Raw genomic sequence first — 13,808 nt, 5'->3', positions numbered from 1 at the left:
GAACCCTAAATCCATCCTCTTATTGATTTTAGAGAGAGGGAGGGAAAGGGAGAGAGAGAAACATTGGTCGGGTGCCTGCCACACACCTGCAACCTGGGCATGTGCCTTGGCCGGAATCGGTCCCGTGACCTTTGGGTGTCCGGACGACACTCAGCCGACGGAGCCACACCCACAGGCAGGGCCCACGGCCTTTTCTAGGCCCGAGGGTCACATGACGCCACAGAGAACCCCACGGGCTTCCTAGCCGCTCTCTCCTCTCACAGCGCCCTTCTCCTCACCTCCCTGTTCTAACACGCCCTTGGCTTGCTGGCTCCAAATATTCAGCCTCATAGGACATTTGTGGGGTGTGTGGGTTTTTTTTTTTTTTTTTTGGAAAAACAATAGCAAATTTCTGAAATACTCCTTTGCAGCCACCGTTACTCCCTCTTTCAGACCAAACACCTAACAAAGCGTCAGAGCAGCTCGCGGCGTCTGTGGGCGGAGCAGGCCTATGGCCCTCGTCCAGGCGCCGGGAAGGAGGGAGGGAGGGAGGGAGGCCCGTAAATTAAAAGAGCAAATGAAACGGGAGCCCCGAGAGACTGCCTAGCACTGCGCCCTGAGATCGATCGGACCCCTACGTGGCTCTGACCGTAAAGAAGGCTGCCCGTCCAACGCTGAGCTTCCGGCGCAGCTGCCGAAGGTGAGAAATCACGCTCCCAGGACAGACAACAAGCCCGGTTCTGGGAAATGGAGGAGGCCGCGGGCCGGAAGGAGCCGCCGTTACCTGTCGTCATGCCATGACCCGTCATCGCCAACGCTGCAGCTTCGGGTGTGGCGGGGAGGCAGGGAGACAGGCCTGGCCTGAAATCCCGTAGCTCAGTTTGTTAGAGCATTGTCCCAATACCCCAAGGTTGTGGGTTCAATCTGCGGTCAGGCACATACAAGCAGCAGCCAATGAATCTATCTATATCTATATCTATATCTATATCTATATCTATATCTATATCTATATCTGTATCTATATATAAAAGAGGTAATATGCAAATTAGGCCGGGACGCCATAACAGTCACGACCGGTCAGGAGGAGGCTGCGCGTGCAGGTGAGGCCCGGAGCGGAGATGGAGACGGAGACAGAGACAGGGGGGCCTCCCCGAGCTACTGTGCCGCTGCACCAGCTCAGGCAGCCCCGGAGCCGACACAGACAGGGGGTGTGGGGGGGCCTGGGGCGGAAGTCAGGCCCAGGTCCCAGCCGCCCACGGCGCCAGTCAGGCCTGACTTCCGCGGCGGCCTGAGAAGTGGGAGAGGACAGACCCCTGAGGGTCTCACGTACCCTAGCAGGGAGCTTAGATTTCATCCCACAGGAGCAGGAAAAGCGAAGACGTCAAGCATGGGAGCACCCTGGTCTTGCTTCCGTTTTAAGTGGACCATCCTGGTGGCCGTGGGAAGGGTCAGTTTAGACAGCTGCAGTGTGTTTGGGCCCAAGGAAAGGAGAGACGGATGTTGGGAACCAGGACTAGACGGAGGCAGTGGATCAGAGACATATGTATGAGGAAACCTGACGGAACTATCTGGCTGATGACACAGGGGTGAAAGCAAACAAAGCAAGTGGTATTAGCCCGGGTTTTCCAGTTTGGGCAACTTCGTTGAGTGGGTGATTCCGATAACTGGGAGAAGGTAGCGAGGAAAAGGAACAGTGCGAGGGAGCTGGCTTAGCTCAGCAACAGCCAAACCGTCAGGACAGAAGACAGACTTCGTGCTCTTTCTTTGCCGCGTTTGTTTCTCTGCCTTCAGCCACCACCAGGTCAGCCTAATGTGCCATCTCTTCTCCTAATCAAGGATATTATCTACCTACTACACACTCTGATCGCCTACTTTAGCTCTCCTGCATGACCCCTTAAAAATACTTTCCGAAGTCACCCACTGCTCTGTGAGTATGGGGACTTTCAAGATGAGGAAACGTTATGAGCCTACATAGATGGATAAAGAGATGCTGGGTGCTCAATTTTTAACCATGAAAATCAGATACCGAATGTGGTCACGCCAGAGGCATAATTTTCATGAGCCAGTGTCTCTTTACTGAAGTGTCACCCTTCAGAAGAGATCCTCTCAAATAATACAATGCAGAGCGCTCGTCTGGGCTGCCTGTTAAAACGTAGGACCACACCCTGAAAAACATCCTTCTAGAGCTCGTTCTGGTGGGTAAATCTCCCTCCGAGTAAAGCAATCCTATATGATAAAAGTGTCATATGCAAACCGACCGAACGCCGGAACAACCGGCCAATGGGGGGCGGAGCCGGCGAGCAGGTGTCAGGCCAGGCCAGCCAAGGCGCATGCCAGTGGGCAGAGGGAGGGGACGGCGATGGGGTGGGGGGGGGGAGGGGCGGCAGGAACCAGTGGTGGCTGGCGCCATCCCCTGATCACCTCCCGCAGAGGGAGGCCACCAGTGGCCGTGGTGCAATTGGGGGCGGGGCTGGCCGCTCACTGCCCGTGCCATCCCCATCGGCCTGCTGGTCACCTCCCGCAGAGGGAGGCCAGACTGCGGCTTAGGCCTGCTCCCCTCTCCCCGCTCCCCTCTGCCATCAGTAGGACATCCCCTGAGGGCTCCCAGGCTGTGAGAGGGGGCAGGCTGGGCTGAGGGACACCCCCCCACACACACACAGTGCACGAATTTCATGCACCGGGCCTCTAGTCTATAATAATAAAAGCGTAATATGCTAATTAGACTGGACGGCCAAACAGCGGAACGACCATCCGGACGACCTTCCAGACGAAGCCGGGGCTGCGAGGGCCAAGCCCCTTGCAGGAATTTTGTGCATCGGGCCTCTAGTACATAAATAAGTGGAAGAAGAAATCAGTGTTTCTCCCTCTGTCTCTCTCTCTCCCTCAAATCAATAAATAAAATTACAAAGAAAACCCAGGGTGCCGAAGGTTTGAAAACACACCCCATGTGTGAAGAGGGGAGAGAAGGCAGGGGAAAGGAGGAAGAGAGAATGCTCAGCTGCCCCGATGGCAGCATGAGCAGCGGATTCCCCCGGGAAACGCGGAAACAGCAGCGTGGAGGAGGGAAGAGAGGAAGGTGGGCTGTGGAGAGCCGTCTTGTCTCCCTGGGGCGTTCGCTGAGCTCTCCCTGAGACAGACCATCCAGCCGCGCCCTTTCCAAACCTCAAGCCCGCCACGTGGCAAGCACAGCCGCGGCCACAGAGGCACCGGTTCTGGCAGCCCAGCAGCCTGCGGGGTAAACACACCTCATTCCCATTTGCAAGAAAAGGAAAAGACAGCCGAAACCGGTGTGGCTCAGTGGATAGAGCGTCGGCCTGCGGACTGAAAGGTCCCAGGTTCGATTCCGGTCAAGGGCATGTACCTTGGTTGCGGGCACATCCCCAGTAGGAGGTGTGCAGGAGGCAGCTGATCAATGTTTCTCTCTCATCAATGTTTCTAGCTCTCAATCCCTCTCCCTTCCTCTCTGTAAAAAATCAATAAAATATATTTTTTTTAAAAAAAAGCTTTTAAAAAAGGAAAGACAACCAGGAGAATGGACAGGTGAGGAGACAACCAGGAACCCCCATCGGGACCTTCTGTCAAGGCGTGAGCGGGCTCCCTGGGGAATGAGCCAGGGTGACGCTCACAGAAAGACGCAGCCGAAGGGCCACCCTAAGCCGCCAACCCAACGGGCTGGCTCCCGGCTGGGCGCCCCCCAGGGACCACCCACCCCGGCCGGCGGTGGCCGAAGCTGATTTACCAACGCCCGTGACCTTTCCACTCACTTATTTTGCAACCAAAGACCCGGCAGGCAACTCTCCCAACTTCCACGGTATATTCCCAACACTCCGCACCCGCAGGCACCACAGGGAAATGTCCATCACGTCCAGGAGTCCTGCGTCCCCGCCCCCTCGGATGGCTGTCGTAAAGCAGACAGATGATGACACGTGTGGACAGGGAGGCGGAGAGCCGGAACTCTAAACGGCGGTTAGACTGTGCAGTGGTGCGGCCCCTCAGGACCACAGAGTTACCCTACCAGCCAGCAATCTCACTCCTGCGTGTACGCCCGACAGGACTGAAAACTAGGATATCCACCCAAGAATTTGTACAAGCACGTTCACAGCAGCACTATTCACAGTAGCCCCAAACTGGAGCAACGCAAATGTCTATCAACTGGTAAATGGGTAAAAAAAAATGTATATCCATACTTTGGAATATTTTTCAGAGAGAAAAAGGAATGAAGTACAGATGCATAATACAGCCTGGATAAACCTGGAAAACTGTTTGCTGAGGGAGAGAAGCCAGGCACACGAGGCCGCCTATTGTACGGTCCTAGGATCTGAGTTCCATGATAGGAAACGTCCAGAATAGAGAAGTCCACAGAGACAGAAAGACTGGGGTTGTCGGGGCGGAGGGAAAGGGGTTATGGGAGGGGCTGCGGAGGGGGTGGGGCTCCTCCCAGGTGATTAAAAAAAAGCTCTGGACCTGGATGCGGGGAGGGCTGGACAATCCCGTGAAAATATGAAAATCACACCTGAACTGGACACTATGGAAAGGGTGAATGGGATGGCATGTGATTGCTGCCAACTAAAAAAGGCAACAACAAATATAAGTGTCTCTGGAAGTCATAGAAAGGGTTTTTTAAAATGTATTTTTATTGATCAGAGAGAGGAAGGGGGAGGGAGAGGGAGGGGAGAGAGAGAGGGAGAGAGAAACATCAATGATGAGAGAGAATCACTGATCGGCGGCCTCCTGCACGCCCCACACTGGGGATCGAGCCCGCAGCCCGGCATGTGCCCTGACCGGGAATGGAACTGTGACCTCCTGGTTCATAGGTCAGCTTTCAAACGCTGAGCCACGCTGGCTGGGCAGTTTATTTATTTATTTTTAATCAAACTGCAGATATAATTCAGAACTACACTTTCTTGTAAGGGCTACGGACTCGCCGTGGCTTGCTGATTTTTATCCCCACCATTGACCTCAGAGCCTTGACAAACGCAACCCACGTGACGGATGCCAAGAACCAGAATCTCCGGATACAAACCACCGCGCGACTTTCTGTCCGAGACCAGACGGGCAGGGGGGCGACCTGCCCAAGGTCACCCGGCCTCAAGGTCACCCGGCAAGGGGAGGGCCCCCGTAAAGCGAGCCCCAGCGCGCCTAACTCCGTGGCTCGTGCCCTTTCCCCTCCACCACAGAAACCCCGCCAAACCCACAGAGCCCGTGTGGAAACCTCAGCTTCCTGGTGGAGAACACGGCTCCCCCCAGCCCCGGGGCACGGCTCTTAGGACCTCGGTATCAGAAAACCAGTGTTCCCTTAAAGCTCAGCAGCCAAACTGTGCACCGACCACGGGGCCTGTGACGGCGAGCATCACCCGCTCCCCGAGACGCAGAGCCCAGCGGAGACACGGTCGAGGCCGCGGCCTGCAGCCCAGACGGCGAAAGCCGCTTCGAGGGGACCTGGGCCAGCGCCTGTGAAGGCCGGGTCTGTCCCTGTCATTTCCTGCTGGCGTGAAGGTCACTTAGAGAGCACCCCATGCTAAGCACCTCCCGGGGCTTGGCGTCCGTGACCGTCTGGGCCCCCAGGCAATCTCAGCGACCGCGGTCTGGCCTGCAGACGATAGGGGGTCCATTCAGGGGCCAACGGGAGTGAGACCCCCAAGGACAGGCAAGGATGCGAATCGCAGGCGGCTGCTAGTTGTGGGCGAGGGACCTGCAGCCGCGTCACTTGTCTGAGCCCCGGTTTCGTCACCTCCGAAACAGAGGTCACGCCAGGCCCGGCGTCAGGTTCGACAGCCGATTTGAAACACAGCACAGCCCCGAATGCAGTGGTCGGCAAACGGCGGCTCACGAGCCACAGGCGGCTCTTTGGCCCCTTGAGTGTGGCTCTTCCACAAAACACCACGGCCTGGGCCAGTCTATTTTGAAGAAGTGGCGTTAGAAGAAGTTTAAGTTTAAAAAATGTGGCTCTCAAAAGAAATGTCAATCGTTGTCCTGTTGATATGGGGCTCTGCTGACTGAGTTTGCCGATCACTGTCCTAACGGAACGAGGCTCCCAGAAATGCCAGCCACTGGCGTTTGAGTTTAAGAAAAACAGCCGAGACCGGTTTGGCTCAGTGGATAGAGAGCGTCAGCCTGCGGACTGAAAGGTCCCGGGTTCGATTCCGGTCAAGGGCATGCACCTTGGTTGCGGGCACATCCCCAGTGGGGGCTGTGCAAGAGGCAGCTGATTGGTGTTTCTCTCTCATCGATGTTTCTAGCTCTCTACCCCTCTCTCTTCCTCTCTGTAAAAAATCAGTAAGATATTAAAAAAAAAATGTTAAAAAAAAAAAAAGAAAGAAAAACACACACAGCCGCAGCAGGAACGGGCTTTGTGGGGCACTGGGGAACGAGGCCCGAGCCTGACCACCTGCTGGGACCCCAGACAAGGGCTTCATGGTCAGAGGGAACTGCCCCCCCCACCCCCCGCCCCCGTTTCCTGGCAGCGGCTGAGCATGTCCAAAGGCACGCAGACAGCACCCGCAGCAGGCGTGCCCGTGACGTCACCGTGATCCCGTTAGCTGGCAGCCCTGCCGGCGTGGGCCCGGCCAGCTGGGGCGTGTCGGCGGCGGGAAGCGAGTCCGCAGCCCCGGCCCGCAGCGGGAGGAAGTGGGCAGCAGCGAGCTTGTCCTGAAGCGGCCGCTCAGGAAGCGCAAGAGAGGCCCCTGGCCACAGCGCGTGCGGTCACGGGGGACGGGCGCGGAGGCCTCCCTGGCCCCGGGTCTGCCAGAGCCGCTCTGGTGCCAACACGCCGGGTCCGAACCTGCCCCCGCCCCCTGGCTCTGTGACCTCGGCCGAGTGGCTCAGGCTCTCTGGACCTTCCGGGGTTTTTGTAAGAATTACACCGGTTCATCGCTGATGCGTCTAAAGAAATCCAAGCGGGCCCGGCGCACAGGGAGGGCCCGGTAAATGCCAGAGAGCAAAGACGGGAGGGGAAACCCAGCGGTGACGGATGGCACTGCAGCCCCGTCCCGGGCCCTCAGGCACGCCGAGGGACAGCAGCATCGGCTCAAACCGCCGGTCCCCCAGAACTCTCCGCCTGCAGGCTGCTCTCCCCGATCCGCACTGTGAGAGCATGGTTGGGGGGGGGTCCCTGCTGATTGTGGCTGGGTATCCATATGAACTGTTTTTTTTTAAACTTTAACATATTTTTGTTGATTTCAGAGAGGAGGGGTGAGGGAGAGAAACATCAGTGATGAGAAGCATTGATCGGCTGCTTCCTGCGCGCCCCGCACTGGGGATCGAGCCCGCAATCCAGGCACGTGCCCTCCCTGGGAATCAAACCCGGGACCCTTCAGTTCACAGGCTGACACTCTACCCATGGAGCCAAATCGGCGAGGTCACAGTGAATCCTTACCTGTCAGCTGTGAATTTACACTGTTTCTTCCCATGTACAAAGTCATTCCCCCACCAACAGTTTTCCTGAATGTGTGGGGCAGAAAGGAAAGCAGAATGCTTTATCAAGATTTTCCTTCAAGCCCTAACCGGTGTGGCTCAATGGATAGAGCGTCGGCCTGCGGACTGAAGGGTCCTGGGTTCGATTCTGGTCAAGGGCATGTACCTTGGTTGCAGGCACATCCCCAGTAGGGGGTGTGCAGGCGGCAGCTGATCAATGTGTCTCTCTCATCGATGTTTCTAACTATCTCTCTCCCTTCCTCTCTGTAAAAAAATCAATAAAAAATATATATTGGAAAAAAAAAAAGATTTTGCTTCAACAACTTTGGGACAAATGAAAAGTCCTAAATTCTTGGTGCCAAAAAAAAAAAAGCTCAGGCCCCGCCCCACGCGATGAAGCCAGCATCTCCGGGCGGGGCGCCCCAGGGGGTCCGCGCAGCCAGGCGCCCGGCCCAGAACGTGCTTCTCCCGCGTCCACGGGCACAGAGTGTACCTGGATGTGGCGGGACGACGGGCTCTGACTCAGAGGCCTGAGGTGAGACGCTGATGTCTGACAGGCTCGCGGGGTGGGCCCTGCTTGGAACGGCGAGGTCTGAGCACCGGGCACGGCGCTCTGCAGGGACGGATGCCCGAGACCCGCACTATCCGACGGGCACGTGGCCAGCACTCCCGATCCTCACCTGAGGCTCTTTTCCCATGGATGTTCAGAGAGAGTGGGAGGGAGGGGGAGAGGCAGAGAGAGAGAAGCATGGACCTGAGAGAGACACGTAGGTTGCCTGCCTCCCACATGGGCCCTGACCAGACCGGGGCCCGGGATCGAGCCTGCAACCGAGGTGCGTGCCCTTGACCAGAATGGAACCCGGGACCCTTCCGGGGGCAGGCCGACGCTCTACCCACTGAGCCACACCGGCGCGGGTGCTCGTGAGGAACTCCGTGTGCACCCCAACGCCCACGCGGGGCAGGCAGGCTCGCCACGCTTGTGCTCCATGAAGCTAGGCTCCGGGGCCTAGGAATGTGGGTGCAGGAGGAGAATCCGGGGGCTGCTCCCAGCTCCTGCCCCGAGCAGCCCTCTGCGGAGTGGGTGGCTGGGAAAATCCAACCGGAAGACCAGCTGGCCACCACGTCGGGAGGGACCAATATTGACCGACAGCAGGAAGGGCCCGGCGTGACTAAAGCGTGTGGCCACTCCCTAGACTTCACATGCCAACCACACGCCACACAGGCCTCCTAACCCCAGCCCCGGGCGCCTGGCCGCTCCCTCCCAGGGCGTGGCTGGACCCTGGGGCAGCCAGCCCAGGCCGATGGCACTGACTGGTGCGTAGGATACGTGTCCCTCCCCCTGAGCTGCAGGTTCCTTCACCGAGATCTCCCTCCCCGGGCGGGCCAGTCCCCGCCCCTCGCTCAGCGGGGCTCAGTGAGTCCCCAGCGCACGCACCAGCAGCAGCACTGACACAGCTTACTGTTACTCACAAAAAGGGAGACAAATTAAATGGGGGGATGGGGGAGGGGGCCCACCAAGAGAAGATCTCTTCTTCCTCGAGTGACTCAAACGTTTCGGAACACGTAAGGCCAGATTTCAGAACACAGACAGCACCCTAGGGGGCCGTCTGCCCACAGAACCTCATTCCAAACACACAAGCGCATGGGCAAGAGGGCGACGTCCTCTGGCCGACAGAGTCAGCGTCTGTCCGTCTGTCAGACAAGTCACAAAGGGCCGGGATTCAGAATCACATGCTTTTCTCTCTCTCTTTAAATATATGTATTTTTTTTATTGATTTCAGAGAGGAAGGGAGAGGGAGAGAGAGACAGAAACGTCAGTGATGACAGAGAATCATGGATCCGCTGCCTCCTGCACGCCCCCCACTGGGGATCAAGTCGGAAACCTGGGCATGTGCCTGAGCGGGAATCGAACCCATGACCTTCTGGTTCGTAGGTCGACGCTCCACCCCTGAGCCACGCCGGCTGAACCAGAATCGCATTCTTGCCTGAAAAGCCCAGAGGCCGGGTTCCCACCCTGACTGCTGGGGAGGACAGCAAGGCCCCTGGGGGTCTGGGCAGCCCGGGCAAGCACCCCAGATGCTCACCCCACCCCTGCAGTTAGAACCCTGGGCAGTGACAGCACTGAGGTCTCCAAGGTAACCAAGGACAACAGCAGAGCAAGATGGCCCCGGAGGGAGGAGATTAAATTTTACATCTCCCACGTCAGCGTCCAATTTATGTTTAAAACTACGTTTGCCACCGAGCCAAGCAGGCACGGCAGGATGCAGGATGCTCTGAAGGAGAGTGTCACCATACACGCGGAATTTCTAAGGAGGACACAATTTCTCCCTATTTTGAGACAATTTCAAAATACCCAGAGACTCAAAGAAACAGACAGAAATAACTCACACCCCCCCCAAAAAAAAACGGGGAGGGGTGGGGAGAGCTGGCTTTACAGATGTATGCCATCACGACGTGTGTTTTTCCCATTATTTCCAAAAACACAGGGCGTATCCCACAGGGCAGCACCGGACTTCACGCTAAAATTGTGCAAAAGTAATGATTTCACCCGGAGAAAGGGATCAAGTGAAAAATTTAAAGCACAGTTAGGTGCTGACCTGTTCCCGAGAGAGCTGCTTAAAAAATAAACATGGGTTTAACAACCATAAGAAAAATAAACATGGGTTTAATCAAAACAAAACAAAACATGGGTTTAGTAGAGTCGCTTTTCATTCCCTTACTCATTGAGCCATTCACGTCTCTCCCCCCCCCCCACCCCCCGTCCTCCCCGCCCTCATGCAAAGCTCATGTTGGGGCCCTGGTCCTCCCCGGTCCTGCGGCTTAACCACAACCTGTTAAGCGGCGAGCACTCATCGCACCGGTTGTCTGCCAGGCTCTGTGCCGCGTATTTGCTCGTTAAACCCTCACCACAGCCTCCCGCTCCCCAGGCCTGAGAGCGGAGGAAAACGCGAGCCTTGGGTAGCTCCCCTGAGCCCACACACCTGGCGAGCGGTGGACTCTGAACTTGAACCCAGGTCTAGCGGACAAAGGAGTCATTCAGAGAACCCAGCCTCCCGGAGGAACAGGAAGCAGCCTCTGTTTCTGAAAACAGCGTGGAGCCCCGTTCCAATTCCAGCTCGCCAGCTCTGCAGCCCGGAGCAGAGGGACCTCGCTGTGCCCGCGTTTCCTCGCGTACAAAGCAGGGGTGAGGAGGACATGCAACATGGATGTGAAAGCCATAGCATCGGGGAGGGGGGGGGACCCCCGCAGCTACCCAGAGCCCAGCTGCAGGTGTGCATGAAGAAATAAAAAAGCCCATTTCAGCCTACACGAGCTTCAGCAGGCCACAAAGGTTAATCCGTTCAAAATGAGTTTCCTAATTCAGGACTCACGTGTTAGAGCACAGGACCGAGGGGCTGCACAGCTTCATGTCTGTCTGTTAAACCGGTAACTGCCTGTCCATAACCACTCTCGTGCCTCTTCAGCAGCTAACGTAGATGCGTGTTAGAGACCAAAGTACGTGGCCCTGACCGGTGTGGCTCAGTGGATAGAGCGTCGGCCTGCGGACTGAAGGGTCCCAGGTTCGATTCCGGTCAAGGGCATGTACCTTGGTTGCGGGCGCATCCCCAGTGGGGGGTGTGCAGGAGGCAGCTGATCGATGTTTCTCTCTCATCGATGTTTCTGACTCTCTATCTCTCTCCCTTCCTCTCTGTAAAAATATATTTTTTAAAAAAAAACCAAACCAAAGTATGTGGGCATCACCGGGCAATAAAACCATAATGGGCCAGGGTTTTGGTAAACACCCTGGAAAGGGCATTATTTAAACGCGTCCGCAGTGATTCCTCTCAGAAGGCTCACCAACCCCTTGCAAACCTCGCTCAGAAATCCAAGCTCACACCGGCCACCGGCCCAGGGTGCAGACCGGATCTGCTTCACGTCAGACAGCCCTGCGACCAGTTCAACCTCCTCGTCTTTGAGGCCTTAGCCGATTCATGGGCTCCGAGGGCAAGGCCTCCGCCATTGAATAAAATGACCGAATCCCGTCTCTCCCGTCTGCCCAGTCCCCAAGCTCCCCGGCGGGCCCTGAGCGGCGTGGACACGCCGGAGACGGACGGACCCGCCGAGAGGCTGTGCCTGTTTCCAGGGCTGTTCCTTCTGCCCGGCCTCCCCACACCCGGCACCGGTGAGAACATGGAGCTGGCACGCGGCCGCGGGGGAAGGAAATAGGACTCGCAGCCCGGTCAGGCCTTCCTCCCCGGGCACCGAGCACCCTTCCCTTCAGAACGAGCCCGCTTCCCCCCGGGGTGCCACCATCCCACGAACATTATTAACGGCGTATTCTCAAAACACCGTGAATGTGTTTCTCTTGCCCAGCCAGCACCTGGGGGGGGGGGGGGGAGAAGGGGGGGGACTTTTCGAGGCCCTCCATCCGCCTCATCTGAAGGCATTATTGTTAAGCCTCGCTGATACAAGCAGAACTAAGTGAGGTGGGATCGCAGAACTCACTGTGATTAAATAAGGTTTGCAAGCAGGTCTCCTCTGCAAAAAGAGAGGGGGAGGGGAGAGGGAGGCTGGGAGGACGCCCTAGCCACACTTAAAACAGTCAGAGTGCTGAATCTGTTACTTTTGACTTGGCCTGTTATTGACTGTGTCTCCAAAGGAAAAAAAAAATTCCATTAAGAGAAACATTCTGGATTCCCACCCCCCACCCCCCACCTCCCAAGCAACTCCTAACAGCAAACGCTTTGTTCCAGAGACCAAAGAAATGAATGCCATCGCCTAACTTAAAGCTCTCGGGTGACCTCCCCCCGCCCAGTCATCTCCTAAATGTTAGAACCTACAGCACCCACAATGCCCCCATTTTAGGGCTGTAACTAGACGTTCCGGCCAAGAGAAACTCCATCATCTCGGGAAGTCCACATGGGCGCACGTCTGGCTGGTAAGCCGGCTCCCCAGGCTCCCATCGGGCGCCCAGCAGGGTGCCGGGAACTTGACCCCCAGGGTCTCGGACCCGCACCGAGGCCTGGGAAGGACGCAGGACCGGTCCCTGCGGAGACGTCAGGGCCCTGAGGGCGGGGAGGTCGGAAGCTGCCCCGAACCGGCCGGCGGCGGCCCTGCACCCACCGACCCGCCCTCCCCACCCGCCCGCGGCGGTGTCAGCCGGAGCCGGTTCCCGCCCGGCGTCCTCCCCGCAGGATGCGGCGGGCTGGCCGGTGGGCGATGACGCTGCGCCTTAACCAAACCAGGCCGGTCGCGGGCGGCGGGGAGGGGGCGGGGAGGGGCAGGTGAGACGCAGGTAACGGGGGGCGGCGATCCCAGGCCTGGGGGTCAGAGCCCGGCCTCCACGCAGCGCCCCGCACTCCTCTCCCCGGCGCCGCGCGGGGTCCCCTCGGGCCTTCCCGGCCAAGGCGTGCACCCCTTTCCCGGGGGGCCGGCTCCCCGGACCGAGGCGGCCAGAGGGGCCCGCAGCGCACACCTGCCCCGCGGGACCGGCTGCCGGCGGGGCGCTCCCCGCGCAGGTCGGGAGGCGGGCGCGCCAGGACCCGGCCCCGCTCCCCGCCCACCGGCCTTCGGGCCACAGCGGGGCGGGTCGGGGGAGCCGGGGGGCCGGGGCCCCGCGAGGGACGTGGGGGCGGGGCGGGGGTCCCCAAAAAGGGGCCCAGGTGGCCACCAGCCACATCCTCCGGGCCACCCCCACGGAACAAAGGGCTTCAGGGTCGGGCGTGGGGGGCCGCCGCGTGCGGAGGGGGCGGAAGAGAAACTTTCCCGGCGGCGGGAGGGGCCGGGGCCGGGGCCGGGGCCGGGGCGGCGGGCGGGGCGCGCTCACCTCCTCGATGGCGGCCACGGTGTGGCGGCACTGCGCCGTGCGCGTGGTGAAGCTCGAGGCCGTGGGCGCCTTGTAGTCCTCATGGGTCTCGGCCACGAATTCCGACACGGAGATCTGGTCCGGCATCGCCGCGGCCGGGCGCCGGGCAGGGGCCGCTCCGCCGCCGCGCGGGCTCCCTCCTCCGGCCGCTCGGACGCCGCCTCGGCCGCCCTCGCCGCCCGCCCGGTCCGCGGACAAAGGGGAGCGCCGGGGCGCGGGCCGCCGGGGCCCCAGGAGCCGCCGCAGGGGCGGCCGCGGGGCGCGGGAGGGCCGGCCGCGGGCCCGGGCGGCGGGAGCAGGGGCGGCGCGCGCAGCCCCGCGCAGCTCGGGCCCGGCCCGTCCGCCCGCCGCGCCGAGCGCTCCGCCGCCGCCGCCGCCTGCGCTGCCGAGCGAGCCCCCGGGCGGACGCGCAGAGCCGGCGGGAAGTGCCCGCCACCCAGCCGCGGGCCCCGAGCGCGTCCGACGGAGAGGGGCGGGCCCGGGCCGGGGGCGGCGGCCGGCGGGGCGCGGGGCGGGGCGGCGCCGAGGGCCGGGCGGCCAATCCGCGCGCTCGCCGCCGCCGCCGCCGGGG

General features: G+C 59.5%; 1 protein-coding gene across 3 annotated transcripts in view; it reads right to left on the bottom strand.

The window, feature by feature from the left end:
* Window positions 1-13,482, bottom strand: part of ASAP2 (ArfGAP with SH3 domain, ankyrin repeat and PH domain 2) — a 92,913-nt gene extending 79,431 nt beyond the window's left edge. Inside the window, exon 1 of one of the 3 annotated variants that reach the window (XR_013814616.1) lies at window positions 13,199-13,482. Coding sequence is in view for 2 of the 3 variants with exons in the window: in XM_079791795.1 (XP_079647921.1) it covers window positions 13,199-13,324 (126 nt within the window). In the remaining variant the exon portion in view is untranslated. The remainder of the gene's footprint in view (window positions 1-13,198) is intronic. The other 2 variants (XM_079791795.1, XM_079791794.1) reach the window with 2 other exon arrangements.
* Between the last annotated feature and the right edge of the window lie 326 nt (window positions 13,483-13,808).

This window comes from Cnephaeus nilssonii, assembly GCF_951640355.1.
Source record: "Cnephaeus nilssonii genome assembly, chromosome: 15".
In the NCBI taxonomy this organism is placed as follows: Eukaryota; Metazoa; Chordata; class Mammalia; order Chiroptera; family Vespertilionidae; genus Cnephaeus; species Cnephaeus nilssonii.
The sequence above is the reverse complement of the archived record's forward strand: the minus strand, read 5'-3'. Positions and strand labels throughout refer to the sequence as shown.